At 44.4% G+C, this 12,943-nt stretch overlaps 1 protein-coding gene and 1 non-coding gene across 3 annotated transcripts; both read left to right on the plus strand.

Annotated features, from left to right (window-relative positions):
• Window positions 1-6,070: 6,070 nt before the first annotated feature.
• Window positions 6,071-9,007, plus strand: Rbm8a (RNA binding motif protein 8A). 2 transcript variants are annotated; one of them, XM_041638284.1, is made up of 6 exons: window positions 6,071-6,183; window positions 6,683-6,742; window positions 6,855-6,932; window positions 7,292-7,428; window positions 7,720-7,856; window positions 7,967-9,007. In XM_041638284.1, exons 1-6 carry the CDS (start codon window positions 6,117-6,119, stop codon window positions 8,010-8,012), a joined length of 525 nt encoding a protein of 174 aa, XP_041494218.1. In that variant the 5' UTR covers window positions 6,071-6,116; the 3' UTR covers window positions 8,013-9,007. The 2 variants fall into 2 exon arrangements, with proteins under 2 accessions (XP_041494218.1, XP_041494219.1); XM_041638285.1 differs by having other exon boundaries at window positions 6,858-6,932.
• On the plus strand, window positions 6,411-6,547 carry LOC121438132. Its single transcript, XR_005973073.1, has one exon. It is a non-coding gene; the product is annotated as a small nucleolar RNA SNORA2/SNORA34 family (small nucleolar RNA).
• Window positions 9,008-12,943: the final 3,936 nt, after the last annotated feature.

Raw genomic sequence — 12,943 nt, forward strand, 5'->3', positions numbered from 1 at the left:
CTTTGTGACAAGGACACATGGGATCAGGTCGTGAGCCCAGGGACAACAGTATCTGTGCTTAGAAAAGGGTTCCTCCATTCCTCTAGCCCTGCCTCTTTATTTCACAAAGCAGACTGGGTCGGAACAGAGGCTCCCATATTACACGGTCGGTGCACCTGTCTTAAATTGGTATTTATAACCCAGAAGTCATGAACCCGCTCACTTCTCCTGTGCGCCGTTCTTTGTGTAAATGTGTTAAGGGGTATGCACTTGGGGAAGAATTGTCCTTGCACCTCCTGGATTTATTTTTCTCAAAAACCCAAGACTCCAAAGAATATGAGAAAATTTGTTCTGTCCACTTTTGATGTTGAAGATTTTAGTTATCTTTTTGGTACTTTCTATGTATTTTATATGTAAAATTTTACACAATTAAAAATGGGTTTTTGTCTAGTAAGCCAGAATGACTTTTTCTTTCTCCTGTGATAGGATCTCGTGTGGCTTCCAACTTGCTGTGCATCTAAAGCTAGCCCTGAATACTTCATCCTCCTACCTCTACTTACCAAGCAATGAGATCAGTGCCATGTGCCACTCAGCCTGATTACTGTTTTTTTCTGTTTGGTTTTTCGAGACAGGGTCTTACTGTAGAGCCATAGATGGCCTGGTACTTGCTATGTAGATCAGGATGGCTTCAAACTTGCAACAACCCTTCTGCCTCTGCAGTCAGAATCTGGAATTACAAGCATGTGTCACCTCCTGCCAGAATGACAGGCAGTTATCAGAGCTCCAACATGGCCTCTTGCACCCACACATAAACTGACAAAGGCTTTGAGGCTGACATACTGCCGAGAGAAGGCAGTTGCTCTCCTCCAAATAGTCAAGGGGCCCGGATTTTGTCCATGGCCCTTTCTCAAGCTCATTCTCACTATGGCTATTAAACGTTATATGTATGATTCTCAAATACATTTCTTCCATCTCAACTTGTTTGGAGCTTTTATGTACTACATACTGGCCATCACCATCCAGACATGACAGAAACATTGTGAACTCAGATATCCATGATGAAACCTGCTTCTCCACTTGCTCCTCCTTGACTTCCTACATCGATTACAGAATCGCCCTTCACCTGGTTATTTAAGGTCTCTCCTCAGCTCTTCCCCATCACCATCCCGTTAGTCACTGCATACAGAGTTTGCATTTTATATGAATTCCAATCTGGTTTGTTCGTGTTTCCTGCTTCATTCCGTCCTTCCTCACATCTGTGCTGGACCACTGCCACGGCTCCCTAATTGACCTTTGCACTCCTGCTCTTTTCCCAGCATGGCGGCTCTGCTCTTCTCCAAACTGTCTCAGCTGCCTTTGCCTGTAACAGCACTGCCCAGAGCTTTATACATGAGCCTGAGGTGGACTGAGGTAGGAAAAAGCAGTGACTTGATTACAGTACTGCTTGTACTACCTATTTTTTTTTTTCGAGACAGGGTTTCTCTGTGGTTTTGGAGCCTGTCCTGAAACTAGCTCTTGTAGATCAGGCTGGTCTCGAACTCACAGAGATCCGCCTGCCTCTGCCTCCCGAGTGCTGGGATTAAAGACGTGCGCCACCACCGCCCGGCCTGTACTACCTATTTTTCAATCATGACTCACTTGCTACCTGAACAGAATGACCTGGATAAACAGCCCAAACAGTGGGTCGTTGCCCATAACAACCTGCTGACTACCTGTGCACTTCTGTGAAGCCTCGCTTGCTTGCCTGCCCCATTTGTGGTTTTAGAGTATAAAATATAAATAAAAAATAAATAATAAATAAAATATAAACTGGCCCTGGATGGAAGGCTTCCAGGAGCTACGCTGGCTTCAGTCCACTGCGGACATCTCCTCTCTCCCACTCTCATTGGGGTTGAAATGCTTATTCCATAAAGATTCAGCATTGTCATTAAAAAAAAAAAATTTATTTATTTATTATGTATACAATATTCTGCCTGTGTGTATGTCTGCAGGCCAGAAGAGGGCACCAGACCCCATTACAGATGGTTGTGAGCCACCATGTGGTTGCTGGGAATTGAACTCAGGACCTTTGGAAGAGCAGGCAATGCTCTTAACCTCTGAGCCATCTCTCCAGCCCTGCAAAACGCTTTTTACATTATATTTTTGTGCAAATTTACTATAGAAAATCTTGCTTTTCTATTTACAGTACTGTGATTAAATGTCCCTTTAGAGTAAATTTATGTTTTAAAATTTTAAGAAAAAAATGCCAAGCAAAAAATAATTTAGAAGCTATGGTGGGGGGTTTCCACATGTTAAAAGTCATAAATAGAGGGCTAGAGGAAAGATTGCTCGGAGGTTACGAACCCTTGCTGCTCTCGTAGAGGACCTGAGTTGGGTTCCTTCCACCCGCACTGGGAAGTTCACAGCAGCCTGAAACGCCAGCTCTGATACCCTCTTTTGGGCTCTTCAGGCCACTGTACTCAGGTTCCACCACCACCCAGATACTAACAAGGCAGGCTGAGGTGGCTTGTGCAGAGGCACACAGATCTTTTTGGTTTCAAGGCCAGCCTAGACCATCTTGAGTTCAAGGCCAGTTAGGACTTGTGAGACTTGTCTTAAATAAATCTTTGTAAAAAAAAAATCACGAATACTCAAGATATCTGAAGAGGAATTTCTTTTTTTTTTAATATTTATTTATTTATTATGTATACAATATTCTGCCTGTGTGTATGTCTGCAGGCCAGAAGAGGGCACCAGACCTCATTCCAGAGGTTGTGAGCCACCATGTGGTTGCCGGGAATTGAACTCAGGACCTCTGGAAGAGCAGGCAGTGCTCTTAACCACTGAGCCATCTCTCCAGCCCCGAGGAATTTCTTATTTAGGATTAAACTACACAAACCTTTAGCATGGCAATATGATCGTAAGCTGCCATTTACAGATTTATTTCCCAGTCTCACAGCTTTAAGCATACAGAATTCATTTTAAAATTCACTCTTTTCTTCTTTACCATGGGACAGGGCAGCGGGCACCAGTTTTAGAGATAATTAGAAAGAAGCATCTTTACTTCATAAATTACACCATAATGGGAGGGGGCAGTTGATAAACAAGTTAAAAACAAGACAAGGCAACTAAACATCCTTTAATCAATTCTAAGAAGGAAAGAAACCGGAAAGGAGGGTAATAAAAACGCCTTCAGTGAGAGTATTGACCCCTAAAGGATGAGGCTGGGCCATCCACGCCAAAAACCTGGAGGAACAGCATCAGCATGAAAGCAGGCCAAGTGCTCTACCACCTAGCTACATCCCTGCCCTGGGGACCAAAGCTGCAAAATCCTGAGATGAGAAAGAGTACACCATAGGTAAGAGCAAGTGTAGGGAAGGATCAATAAGATAGCCTGGTCTACACAGAGAGACCCTGCCTCAAACTAAACAAAAACGAAAATACCCATATGTGATGGCTCTTCCTGGTTGTCGGCTTGACTGTCTCTGGAATGAACTACAGTCCAGAAATGCAGGGCACACTTGTGATCTGGATCTTGAGGTAGGAAGACAACGTGACTTTGATCTGGATCTCGAGGCAGGAAAGCAGGCGCACCTTTAATCTGGGCCATGCCGTCTGCGGGAAGCCTGAATGAGGACAGTGGGGTAAGGAAGGCTGTTCTTCATCTGCTTGCCCTCACCTGTTGCCCATCCATTCCTTCTCAAGATCCCAGCAGACCGGCTGAGACGGCCAGCCTCGTGGGACTGAGCAGCTCTTAGATTCTTGGACTTTCCTAACTGGCCATTGTTGAACTGCAGCCTATAAAGTCATTCCAATATGTGTGTGTGTGTGTATTTATATATATATACATACACACACACATACACATCTCTCTTTCTCTCTGAGAGAAAGATTCATTCCATAAGTTCTGTGACTCTAGAGAACCCTAACACAATTCAGAAATGAAAGACACACTTGTAAGAGGTCTTCTGCTTGAAGTGGGTGAATCCAGTTTTAATTCAGAGCCTGGAGGGAGGATGTACATCTTTGATCCCGATTGTGAGGTGGGAAGACAGCCCTTTAATCTGGTCTGTCTGCTGGAAGTCTACATAAGGATATAGAAAAAGGAAGCTCTTGCTTTCTGCCTGCTTGCATATCCATTCCTTCGCTGGCATTGAGTCTGCTTCTTCCAGATTCCAGCATATACAGAAGTCCCAGCTTTGGGGGACTGAGCAGCCACTAGATTTGTGGACTTTCCATTCACAGCTACTCATTGTTGGATTAGCTAGACTGCAGCATGTAAGTCATTCCAAGAAATCATGTGTGTGTGTGTGTGTGTGTGTGTGTGTGTGTGTGTGTGTGTGAGAGAGAGAGAGAGAGAGAGAGAGAGAGAGAGAGTCATTCTGTAAGTTCTGTGACTCTAGAGAACCCTGACTAATTCAGCATACTACCTTCAAGGATGGTAAAGCTGCTTTGAGGGCTCTGATGCCTCCTTCCCTTCTTGTCTATCTTTGGCTTGTGCCATGCTGGTGATGAAACCAAGGGTTTCATAAATACTACTGTAATACATTTATCAATTAAGCAACATTCTTAGCTCTACAAGACTTACCTTAAAAAGAAAAAAAAAAGAAAAAAAAACTGAAGCTGGGTCCCACCACCTCAGAGGCTGAAGCAGACAGATCTCTGTGTATTTGAGGTCAGCCTTGGTCTACAGTGAGACTCTTAAAACAACAAAAATTTGCTATCTGCCTGGCCAATCAAATTCCAACTGTCTTCATCTGTTTTCTTAGTGTTCTTCTTTTTCTTTTCTTCTCTTATTTCTCTCTCTTTCTCTCTTTTTTAATCCTAGGCTACCTGCCTCAGCCTCCCAAGTGCTGGGATTAAAGGCATGTAAAGGCATGGCTGGTCTACTAGTTTTCCTAAAATTCTGCACCAGCGGCAGTTTTTGAGCAGGTAATGTTGATTTAACTTATTTATTTATTTTTAAGATTTATTTATTATGTATACAGTGTTCTGTCTGTATGTGTCCTTGCAGGCCAGAAGAGGGTACCAGATCTCATTACGGGTTTTGAACCAACATGTGATTGCTGGGAATTGAACTCAGGACCTCTCAAAGGACAGTCAGTGCTCTTAACTTCTGAGCTATCTAACTCTCCAACCCCCAACTTATTTATTTTTTAATGCTTCCTGTGAAGATTGGATTGCTTCTTCAACTAGGATATATATGCTTTAAATTACTTTTTAGTCCTAACAACATTTACTTATTTGTATATATGCGTGTGTTTACATCTTGCATGAAGGCAGGCATGAGGAGGTCACCTTGCAAAAGTCGTTTCTTTCCTTCCACCTTGTGGTTGCCAGGGATTGAACCCAGGATGTCAGACTTGGCAGCAACAGTCTTTTCCTGCTGAGACGTTTTAAGATTTTAAGATGCCTCGCTGTTTAAGATTAAAAACAAAAATTTAATCCAACTGCCATTTTCTAGTATGTAATGGGGGGAAGGAAAGTAAGCCTTTAATAAGGAAATCAACACGGTTTTAAAAGGATCTCTTGTTAGTTGAAGGTTTTAGGAGAAAGCCATTGAATTTGTCTCAAAGCGGAAGCGCTCACAACCTGCTCAAGATAGCTGTAGGAGCACTTCCGGCACCATTTTATTTGACTTTATTATATTGAAATAGGGTCTCATCCTGTAGCCTTAGAGCTCGGCGTGGTGGCGCACGCCTTTAGTCCCAGTACGTGTTAGTCCGGAGCTGGTGGATCTCTATGACTTCGAGGCCAGCCAGAGCTACAAAGAGACTGTCACAAAACAAAACACGCCAAATTATGAGACCTTGACTGGCCTGGAACTCACCACGTAGATTGAGATGGCTTTGAACTCAAAGTGATCCACCCGTGTTCCCGAGTGCTGGGATTAAAAGCGCGCAGACACGACAGGTTTCCAGCTCCACTTTAAATTAGGCCCGCCTACATTTGAGACTTTTCGCCACGCCGAGGGCGGGGCTTGGGGTCAATCTCTGATTGGCTAGCCTGACTGGTGACGTTTTCCGCCACCACACCGAGGGCGGGATTTGGAGCCAATCTCTGATTGGCTAGCCTGACTGGTGACGTTTCCCCTCTGCGACAGTTTCCCGAGGTGCCTCGCTCCTAGCGGCACGGACGAGAGCTCCGAGAGAAGCAAGATGGCGGACGTACTGGATCTTCACGAGGCCGGGGGCGAGGATTTCGCCATGGATGAGGATGGGGACGGTGAGGAGAGTGGAGGCGGCTGCGGGAAGACGGGAAGGAGCGAGAGAAGAATGCAATAGGAGAAACTTCTGGGGTGCATGCCGGTGAACTGGGTCTCCACTAGAGAGACTCCGCCCCCTTGGGAAGGAATTAGGGGTGGAACCGGGAAGGGACTGAAGCTGGAGTCCCTGTTTTATGCTTCCAGATAGTCTTGGTAACGAGACAGGTTTTTAAAAATGACTCTTATATTGGCCCTGAATCAAGGCCATCAGTTTGCTGAAGCTGTTGGTTTCAAGCAGGTGCCTAAATAAATGTCTTTCTATGGTCTGTTGGCCATTTCAAAAAATTTAAGATGTTATGGTCAATTCATTAGAAAGAAACATCTGGGCGGGAGGCAGAGGCAGGCGGATCTCTGTGAGTTCGAGACCAGCCTGGTCTACAAGAAACATCTGGGGGAAAAAAGGAAAAAAAAATGACTCTTATTTTTTGTTGCTTCTTATTTTCGAATCTGGAACTCTAGAGAGCATCCATAAACTAAAAGAAAAAGCGAAGAAACGGAAGGGCCGCGGCTTTGGCTCCGGTGAGTGTGGGGAACAGGGTAGAGTGGTCTAATAGGGAGAAGAAGTACGGGTCCTGGGGGAACACATATATGTGAAGGACAGTTTTCGGTGATCTGGTATGTGTTCTTTTAGAAGAGGGGTCCCGAGCGCGGATGCGAGAGGATTATGACAGCGTGGAGCAGGATGGCGATGAACCTGGACCCCAGCGCTGTGAGTAAACAGGACTTCTGGGAGTCTGTATTGGCACTTAAATGGGAATAAAGTTTAGCCATTCTCTTTCTCCCTTTCTCTCTCTTTTTCTCTGTCAACAGCCCTGGCTGACCCACAACTCTTTTTAGATCAGGTTGGCCTCCAACTCTCAGAGCTCTACCTCCCTCTGCCTCCAGGAGTGCTGGGATTAAAGGCCCGTGCCACCATGTCCAGACTTTTTTAGGTTTTTGATATAGAGTCTCACTTGGTAGCCCTAGCTGACCTGGAAGCTGCTCTGTCCCAGAACTCCCAGATCTGCCTGCCTCTGCCTCCTGAGTTTTTTCTTACGTGCTCATACAACACCTTCCCTTACCCAACAGCTGTTGAAGGCTGGATTCTCTTTGTCACCGGAGTCCACGAAGAAGCCACCGAGGAAGATATCCATGACAAATTCGCTGAGTATGGGGAGATAAAAAACATCCACCTTAACTTGGACAGGCGCACCGGATACTTGAAGGTGGATTTTTTGCTTCCTTCACTCATAACTCTTAGCTACATTGTTTAGTTTGTATTTGCTGTGGTTGACCAAGAACAGAGATTAAGTGAAATGACTTGGAAATTGACTTTGTTACCCACAAAAAAGAGACAGACAAAACGGGTAGGTTACATGTATAATGGGGATGTATGATGTACTTTTTGCTGTATAGACCTGGCAAATTTTTCCGGTTAAGTATGCAGATCAGCTTTAAGGAAGAGGGTACTTGACGGTTGGTGAAGTATACTTTTGAAACTTCTATATTTTCCCCAGGGATATACTCTAGTTGAGTATGAAACATACAAAGAAGCTCAGGCTGCCATGGAGGGACTCAATGGTCAAGATTTGATGGGACAGCCAATCAGTGTTGACTGGTGTTTTGTTCGGGGTCCACCAAAGGGCAAGAGGAGGTAAAATGGAGGGGGGTAAATATTTATGTTGGTGTAGGGAACGTGAGCAAGATAAATAAGGATTTTTGTATTGTCCCTCTGATGGATTTCCCCTTTTTCATTTTTCTTAGAGGTGGCCGAAGACGAAGCAGGAGTCCAGACCGGAGACGTCGTTGATAGATCCTCCATTCCCCAGGTGGTCTCCACCAGACCATTTGGTTATACTGCCTTGCATAAATAGGGCCAGGGTAGAACTTGTGTTTATATTTAATTTCTTACCTAATCTTCTTAGTATTGCTTTGAGTTAAAGAAATAAATGTTCCATTTTGTTTCCTACATTTAAACACACTTTGCTGTTCTGAAGACTGACGAGCTGTTTGCCATAGGCCTCTGGGTCACCGGGAAGATGCTCCTGTCTGGAGGAAACGCTTAGTTTCTAGAGAGGCTTTGAAGACAAGGGAGCAAGGGTAGTGAGCATTTTTTTTTTTTCATGGCATTAAGGAGTGATTCTTATTTACTCTTACGAGCAGATATTATTAGTGCTTCTCTGTCAGATAGAGTCTTGTGTATTCCAGGATGACCTTGAACTTACGTTGTAGCCGAGGATGACCTTGAACTTCTGATTCTTTTGCCTCTGTCTCCCAGGTGCTAAAATTTCAGGCATGGGCCCCGCACCCAGTTTATGTGGTCCCTATAATTAAAACATGGGGCTTTTGAGTGTGCTCAGCTTGCTCTGCCTTATATGGTGCTGAACATGAAGTTTGTTAGATCCTACAACACAAAAAAAAAAACCCCGCTTGAGTACTGTGTAACAGTGTGCTTCTAAAAAGGACACTGCAGCCTGTCATTGGTGGCATACACCTTTAACCCCAGCATTCGGGAGGCAGAGGGATTTCTGAGTTTGAGGCCAGCCTGGTCTACAGAGTGACTTCCAGGGCTACACAAAGAAACCCTGTCTAGAAAAACAAAACAAAAGTTAATATAGCTGTCCCTTAACATAGTTTTTAGTTGAAATAATTTTTTGATATGTGTATAATACCTTTGTGGAATTTCTGTTGTTGTTTTAAAGTCTGTGTGGGTCACTATGTGGTCACATTGGCCTCAGACTTAAGATACTCCTGTTTCTGTCTCCTCAGTGCATAATGGCAAATATTAAACAACATTTTTTCAGATGATGCCCTTCCCTTTTGTTTGGTAAATTGCTGGGGGTTTGGATTGGTTAAAAAAATACCTTAGATTTGCAGGGTTGGGTGCCTTTGCTCTTTCTGGTAATAGATATCGAATAACTATTAGTTAAATAAAACTAGATATTCTGAAGTATTTGAGAGGGTGAATTGAGCAAGCATGAAGGACTTTGGGAAAATTGTATCTGCCAGAAAGACATTAGCTGAACTATTTGGATATGATTTGGCTATTCTGAATTACTTGGGAAAAATCTTCTATTAACTGGATGTTCTTTTTGTTTTGAGAAATATAAAAGTAGCTCAGAGGGGTAGAGGTGTGGTTCAGTTGGTAGAATGCCTGTCTACTATGCATAAACACTGGGTTTTGTTCACCAAAACCACAAAATGGACATGGGATGGGCGTGGTAGCACATGCATTTAATCCCAGCACTCTGAAAGCAGAGGCAGGAGGACTTGGATAGCCAGAGCTGCTATGCAGAGAAATTCTGTCTTGAAAATCAAAAAAAAAAAAAAAAAAAAATGACATGGTGCCTTCTGCCTATAATCTCAGCACTAATTTAGGAGTTGAAGGTTGAATAATCAAAAGTTCAGTTCATCCTCACTCAGCTACATAGCCTGTTGGCAGGTCAGTCTGGGTTCTATGAGGTCTTGTCTCAGGAGGAGGAGGAAAGGGAATTGTGTGGCCTTCTAACTTTCATTTCTCCTACAGAACTTTACCATGTACTGTACCTACTATGACTTTGAAACTTGAACATACAGAAATAATTTCTTACCCTTCCTAATTCCATTCTTTATTTATGTGTGTCTGGATGTATGCCAGGTGTCCCAATAGGGTTTTGGTTTTTCAAGACAGTTTCTCTGTGTAGCTTTGGAGCCTGTCCTTGAACTCGCTCTATAGACCAGGCTAACCCTGAACTCAGAGATCCATCTGCCTCTGCCTCTTGAATGCCAGGATTTAAGGCATGTGCCGCCACCACCCGACAATTTTTTTTAATTTAATATTTAGTTATTAATTATGAGCGTTTTGTTTTGTCTCCATATGTTTGTACAGCATATATGTGCCTGTTGCCTGAGCAAGTCAGAACAGGGCCCAGGGCCCCAGCTCCTCTGGGACTGGAGTTAGAGATGGTTGTGAGCTGCCATGTGGGTACCCAGATTGAATTTATGTCCTCTGAAGAGTAGCCAGTGTGAAGCCTGAACTCACAAAGGCATAAAAACTGGTTTACCAATTGGTGCAGTGAAATGGACAAAATCACAGAGTAAGGCTGAAGCAGCCACTGATCCTGTGCCGCCTCTCCACTGTTTAGGTCTCCAACCATGCCCAGCACCAGCCAGAGCAAGTGGGCCTGTGTGCTTTCCCCTCCAGCTTATCAGTCCTCAGGTAGCACACAAGGCTATTGGGGGAATGAATTCTTATAACTCCACTGCTCTTGACCACTAAGCCAACTCCAGCCCTCGTTGTCTTTTTAGTGATGGATGATGGAGATCCTGTTTGTAACATTGTAAAAAAAATTATTTTTCTGCCTCAGACCTATAGGCAGGCTTTTGCTGAGGTTGCTACTGCTTTTTAGGCAAGGTCTTAAAACTGACTAGATCAGGCTAGTCTGGACCTCGGCTATGTTACTGCATTCCCCTCCAGTGCTGGGTTGTTGAGGTAACAGGTGCAGACCAGTTAGTCAGGCTTGTGTTAAATTTCTGATACTTTATGATTTGAGGATTAAATCTTTTTAAAGATGGTCTTGCTATACCACCCTGGTTAACCTGAAACTCATGACAGACTAAGCCGGCCATGAAATTGTGATCCTCCCGCTGCTGTCTCCAGAGTGCTGGGATTACAGGATTACAACAATGCCTAACTAATTTTAATAGCTAGAAAGTTAGAGTAAAAATCACAATCTGGAAATGTTACTCTCCACCTTCTAGTGTGTCTCTTGCTTTAGGGTACAAACTTTGACCTAGCCCACCTTTCCTCTCTGCACATTATCATTATCCATTTTCTAGTCCTCCGCTTTAGAAGTAACTTCTGAGGCCCACATTTACTTGTTTTAACACCTTTCTGTTTTTCAGGGGTCAAATTTTACCTCAAAAGGTCTCTTGGACTTCAAGAGTGGGTTAGATACACATTTAACTCTTCACTCAATGTGGCTGCTATGCAGACAGGAAGTTGCTATTAAGTACCTTTAGCATCTAAGTATATCAGAGCTAATGGACATTATTTCTTGAATGGAGTGAAAACCGCAAAGTTTAACCTAAAACTCCAGGCTTAAAAAAAAAGTATGTGTATGGTATTGTGCTTTACATGTTTGTCTGTGTTCTATGCGCATCCCTGATACCTACCGAGGTTAGAGGATGTGATAGAGCCCCTGGAACTGGAGTTACAGGTGGTTGTGAGCCATTGTGTGTGTGTTGGGAATTGAACCCAGGTCATCTTCAAGAACAAAGTGCTCTTTGAATCGACTCTAGCCAGACTTCACATTCTTCTCTTTTATTTATTTTATTTATTTATTTTTGGGAGACAGAGTTTCTTTGTGTAACCCTGTCTGTACTGAAACCTGCTGTGTAGACCAGGTTGGCCTTGAACTCCACCTGCCTCTGCTTCTCGAGATTAAAGGTGTGTGCTACTATGCCCACTGACTTTATTCTTAATAGACTTGTAAAATGTTTTTTCCTGTCCTGAAGTTTTCCTGTACCAGTATCCTAAAGGAGGTGGGACAGGGATGCAAAGAGGTGGATATCAAACCCCACAAAGCCAATCTGAGGGAAGAGAGCCAGATGGATAACGGGGTACTGCTTTTAAATGTTTTTTGCATGTATGACTATCAGCCTGAAGTGTACATAATGTGAACCATGTGTATTCCTGGTGCCATGGAGGCCAGAAGAAAGCATCAGATCTCCTGGAACTGGAGGTAAGAGACCGTTGTGAGCAGCCATGTGCATGCTGGGAATTAAACCCTGATGCGTGGCAAGAGCAGTAAGCACTCTTAACCACCAAGCTAGCACCCCTTCACTTAAAATCAGGCTGGACCGACTGGAGCTCTGTAGATAAATTAAGATGGCTTTAAACTTTCATTGGTCTGCCTCTGCCTCCTAAGTGTCGGGACTACAGGGATTTGCCATCCATCCAGCAAAATGTAGCTCTCTAGCTTGTAAGTGATCTTCCCAGGAGATAGCAAAGGCTTCCTCCCTGAGGATCCATGGCTAGTGGCCCGCAGAGCATGCAATGCAATTTCCCAGGCACCTACTGTAACCAAATTCCTGTTCAGCCCAGTCTGCAACCCTGACAACTCACCTAAGGCTAGGAAGAAACCAGATTTCCCCTGTACATCTCATTTATGCCTGTTCACACCTTCCACCTGAGCGCTGGCTTAAAGCCGGTGGCAGCAAAGTTACCCACATAGCAATTAGTTTTGAGAAGCATGGGTGCCTAACATGCGACGTCTTCAACTAGATACTGAACAAGAATGTTTCGGGTAGCATCTGGGGCATAACCGCAGAAGTGGCCGTTAAATTGGCAACGGTTAAATGAGTCAACAATTGGGCTGGGTTACTGTGGTGCCACTGACCACAGCACGGCCAGATGTCTTACAGCAAAACAAAGCAGAGCACAATGGTCACTCCCCTTCGGGCCGGGCTACCCCTAAGAAGGTGGGCATCTCTGACCTATTTCCACTCCCCATTTCGCCCAGACGGTCCTTCACCACTGCTGACCCTGAAGGTGTGCCTAGGCCTACAGATGTGGTGGCCTGTGAATTTCGTCCACTTAGTTCTGCCCCTGAACTCTTCACCTAATCGGGAGGAGGTTGCCAAGCGGGATCCCATCACACCCTCTTTCCCTTGGGCAGTTAGTCTGGGCTACAGGCTTCTGCTGCCCAGGGTTCTTCAGCGCCTAGCTGGACAGGGCTGGAGGGTACACGCCCGGGCGGG

The sequence above is a fragment of the Microtus oregoni genome, unplaced genomic scaffold (genome assembly GCF_018167655.1).
Source record: "Microtus oregoni isolate MIOR12 unplaced genomic scaffold, Mior012 000054F_ref0000373, whole genome shotgun sequence".
Taxonomy (NCBI): domain Eukaryota; kingdom Metazoa; phylum Chordata; class Mammalia; order Rodentia; family Cricetidae; genus Microtus; species Microtus oregoni.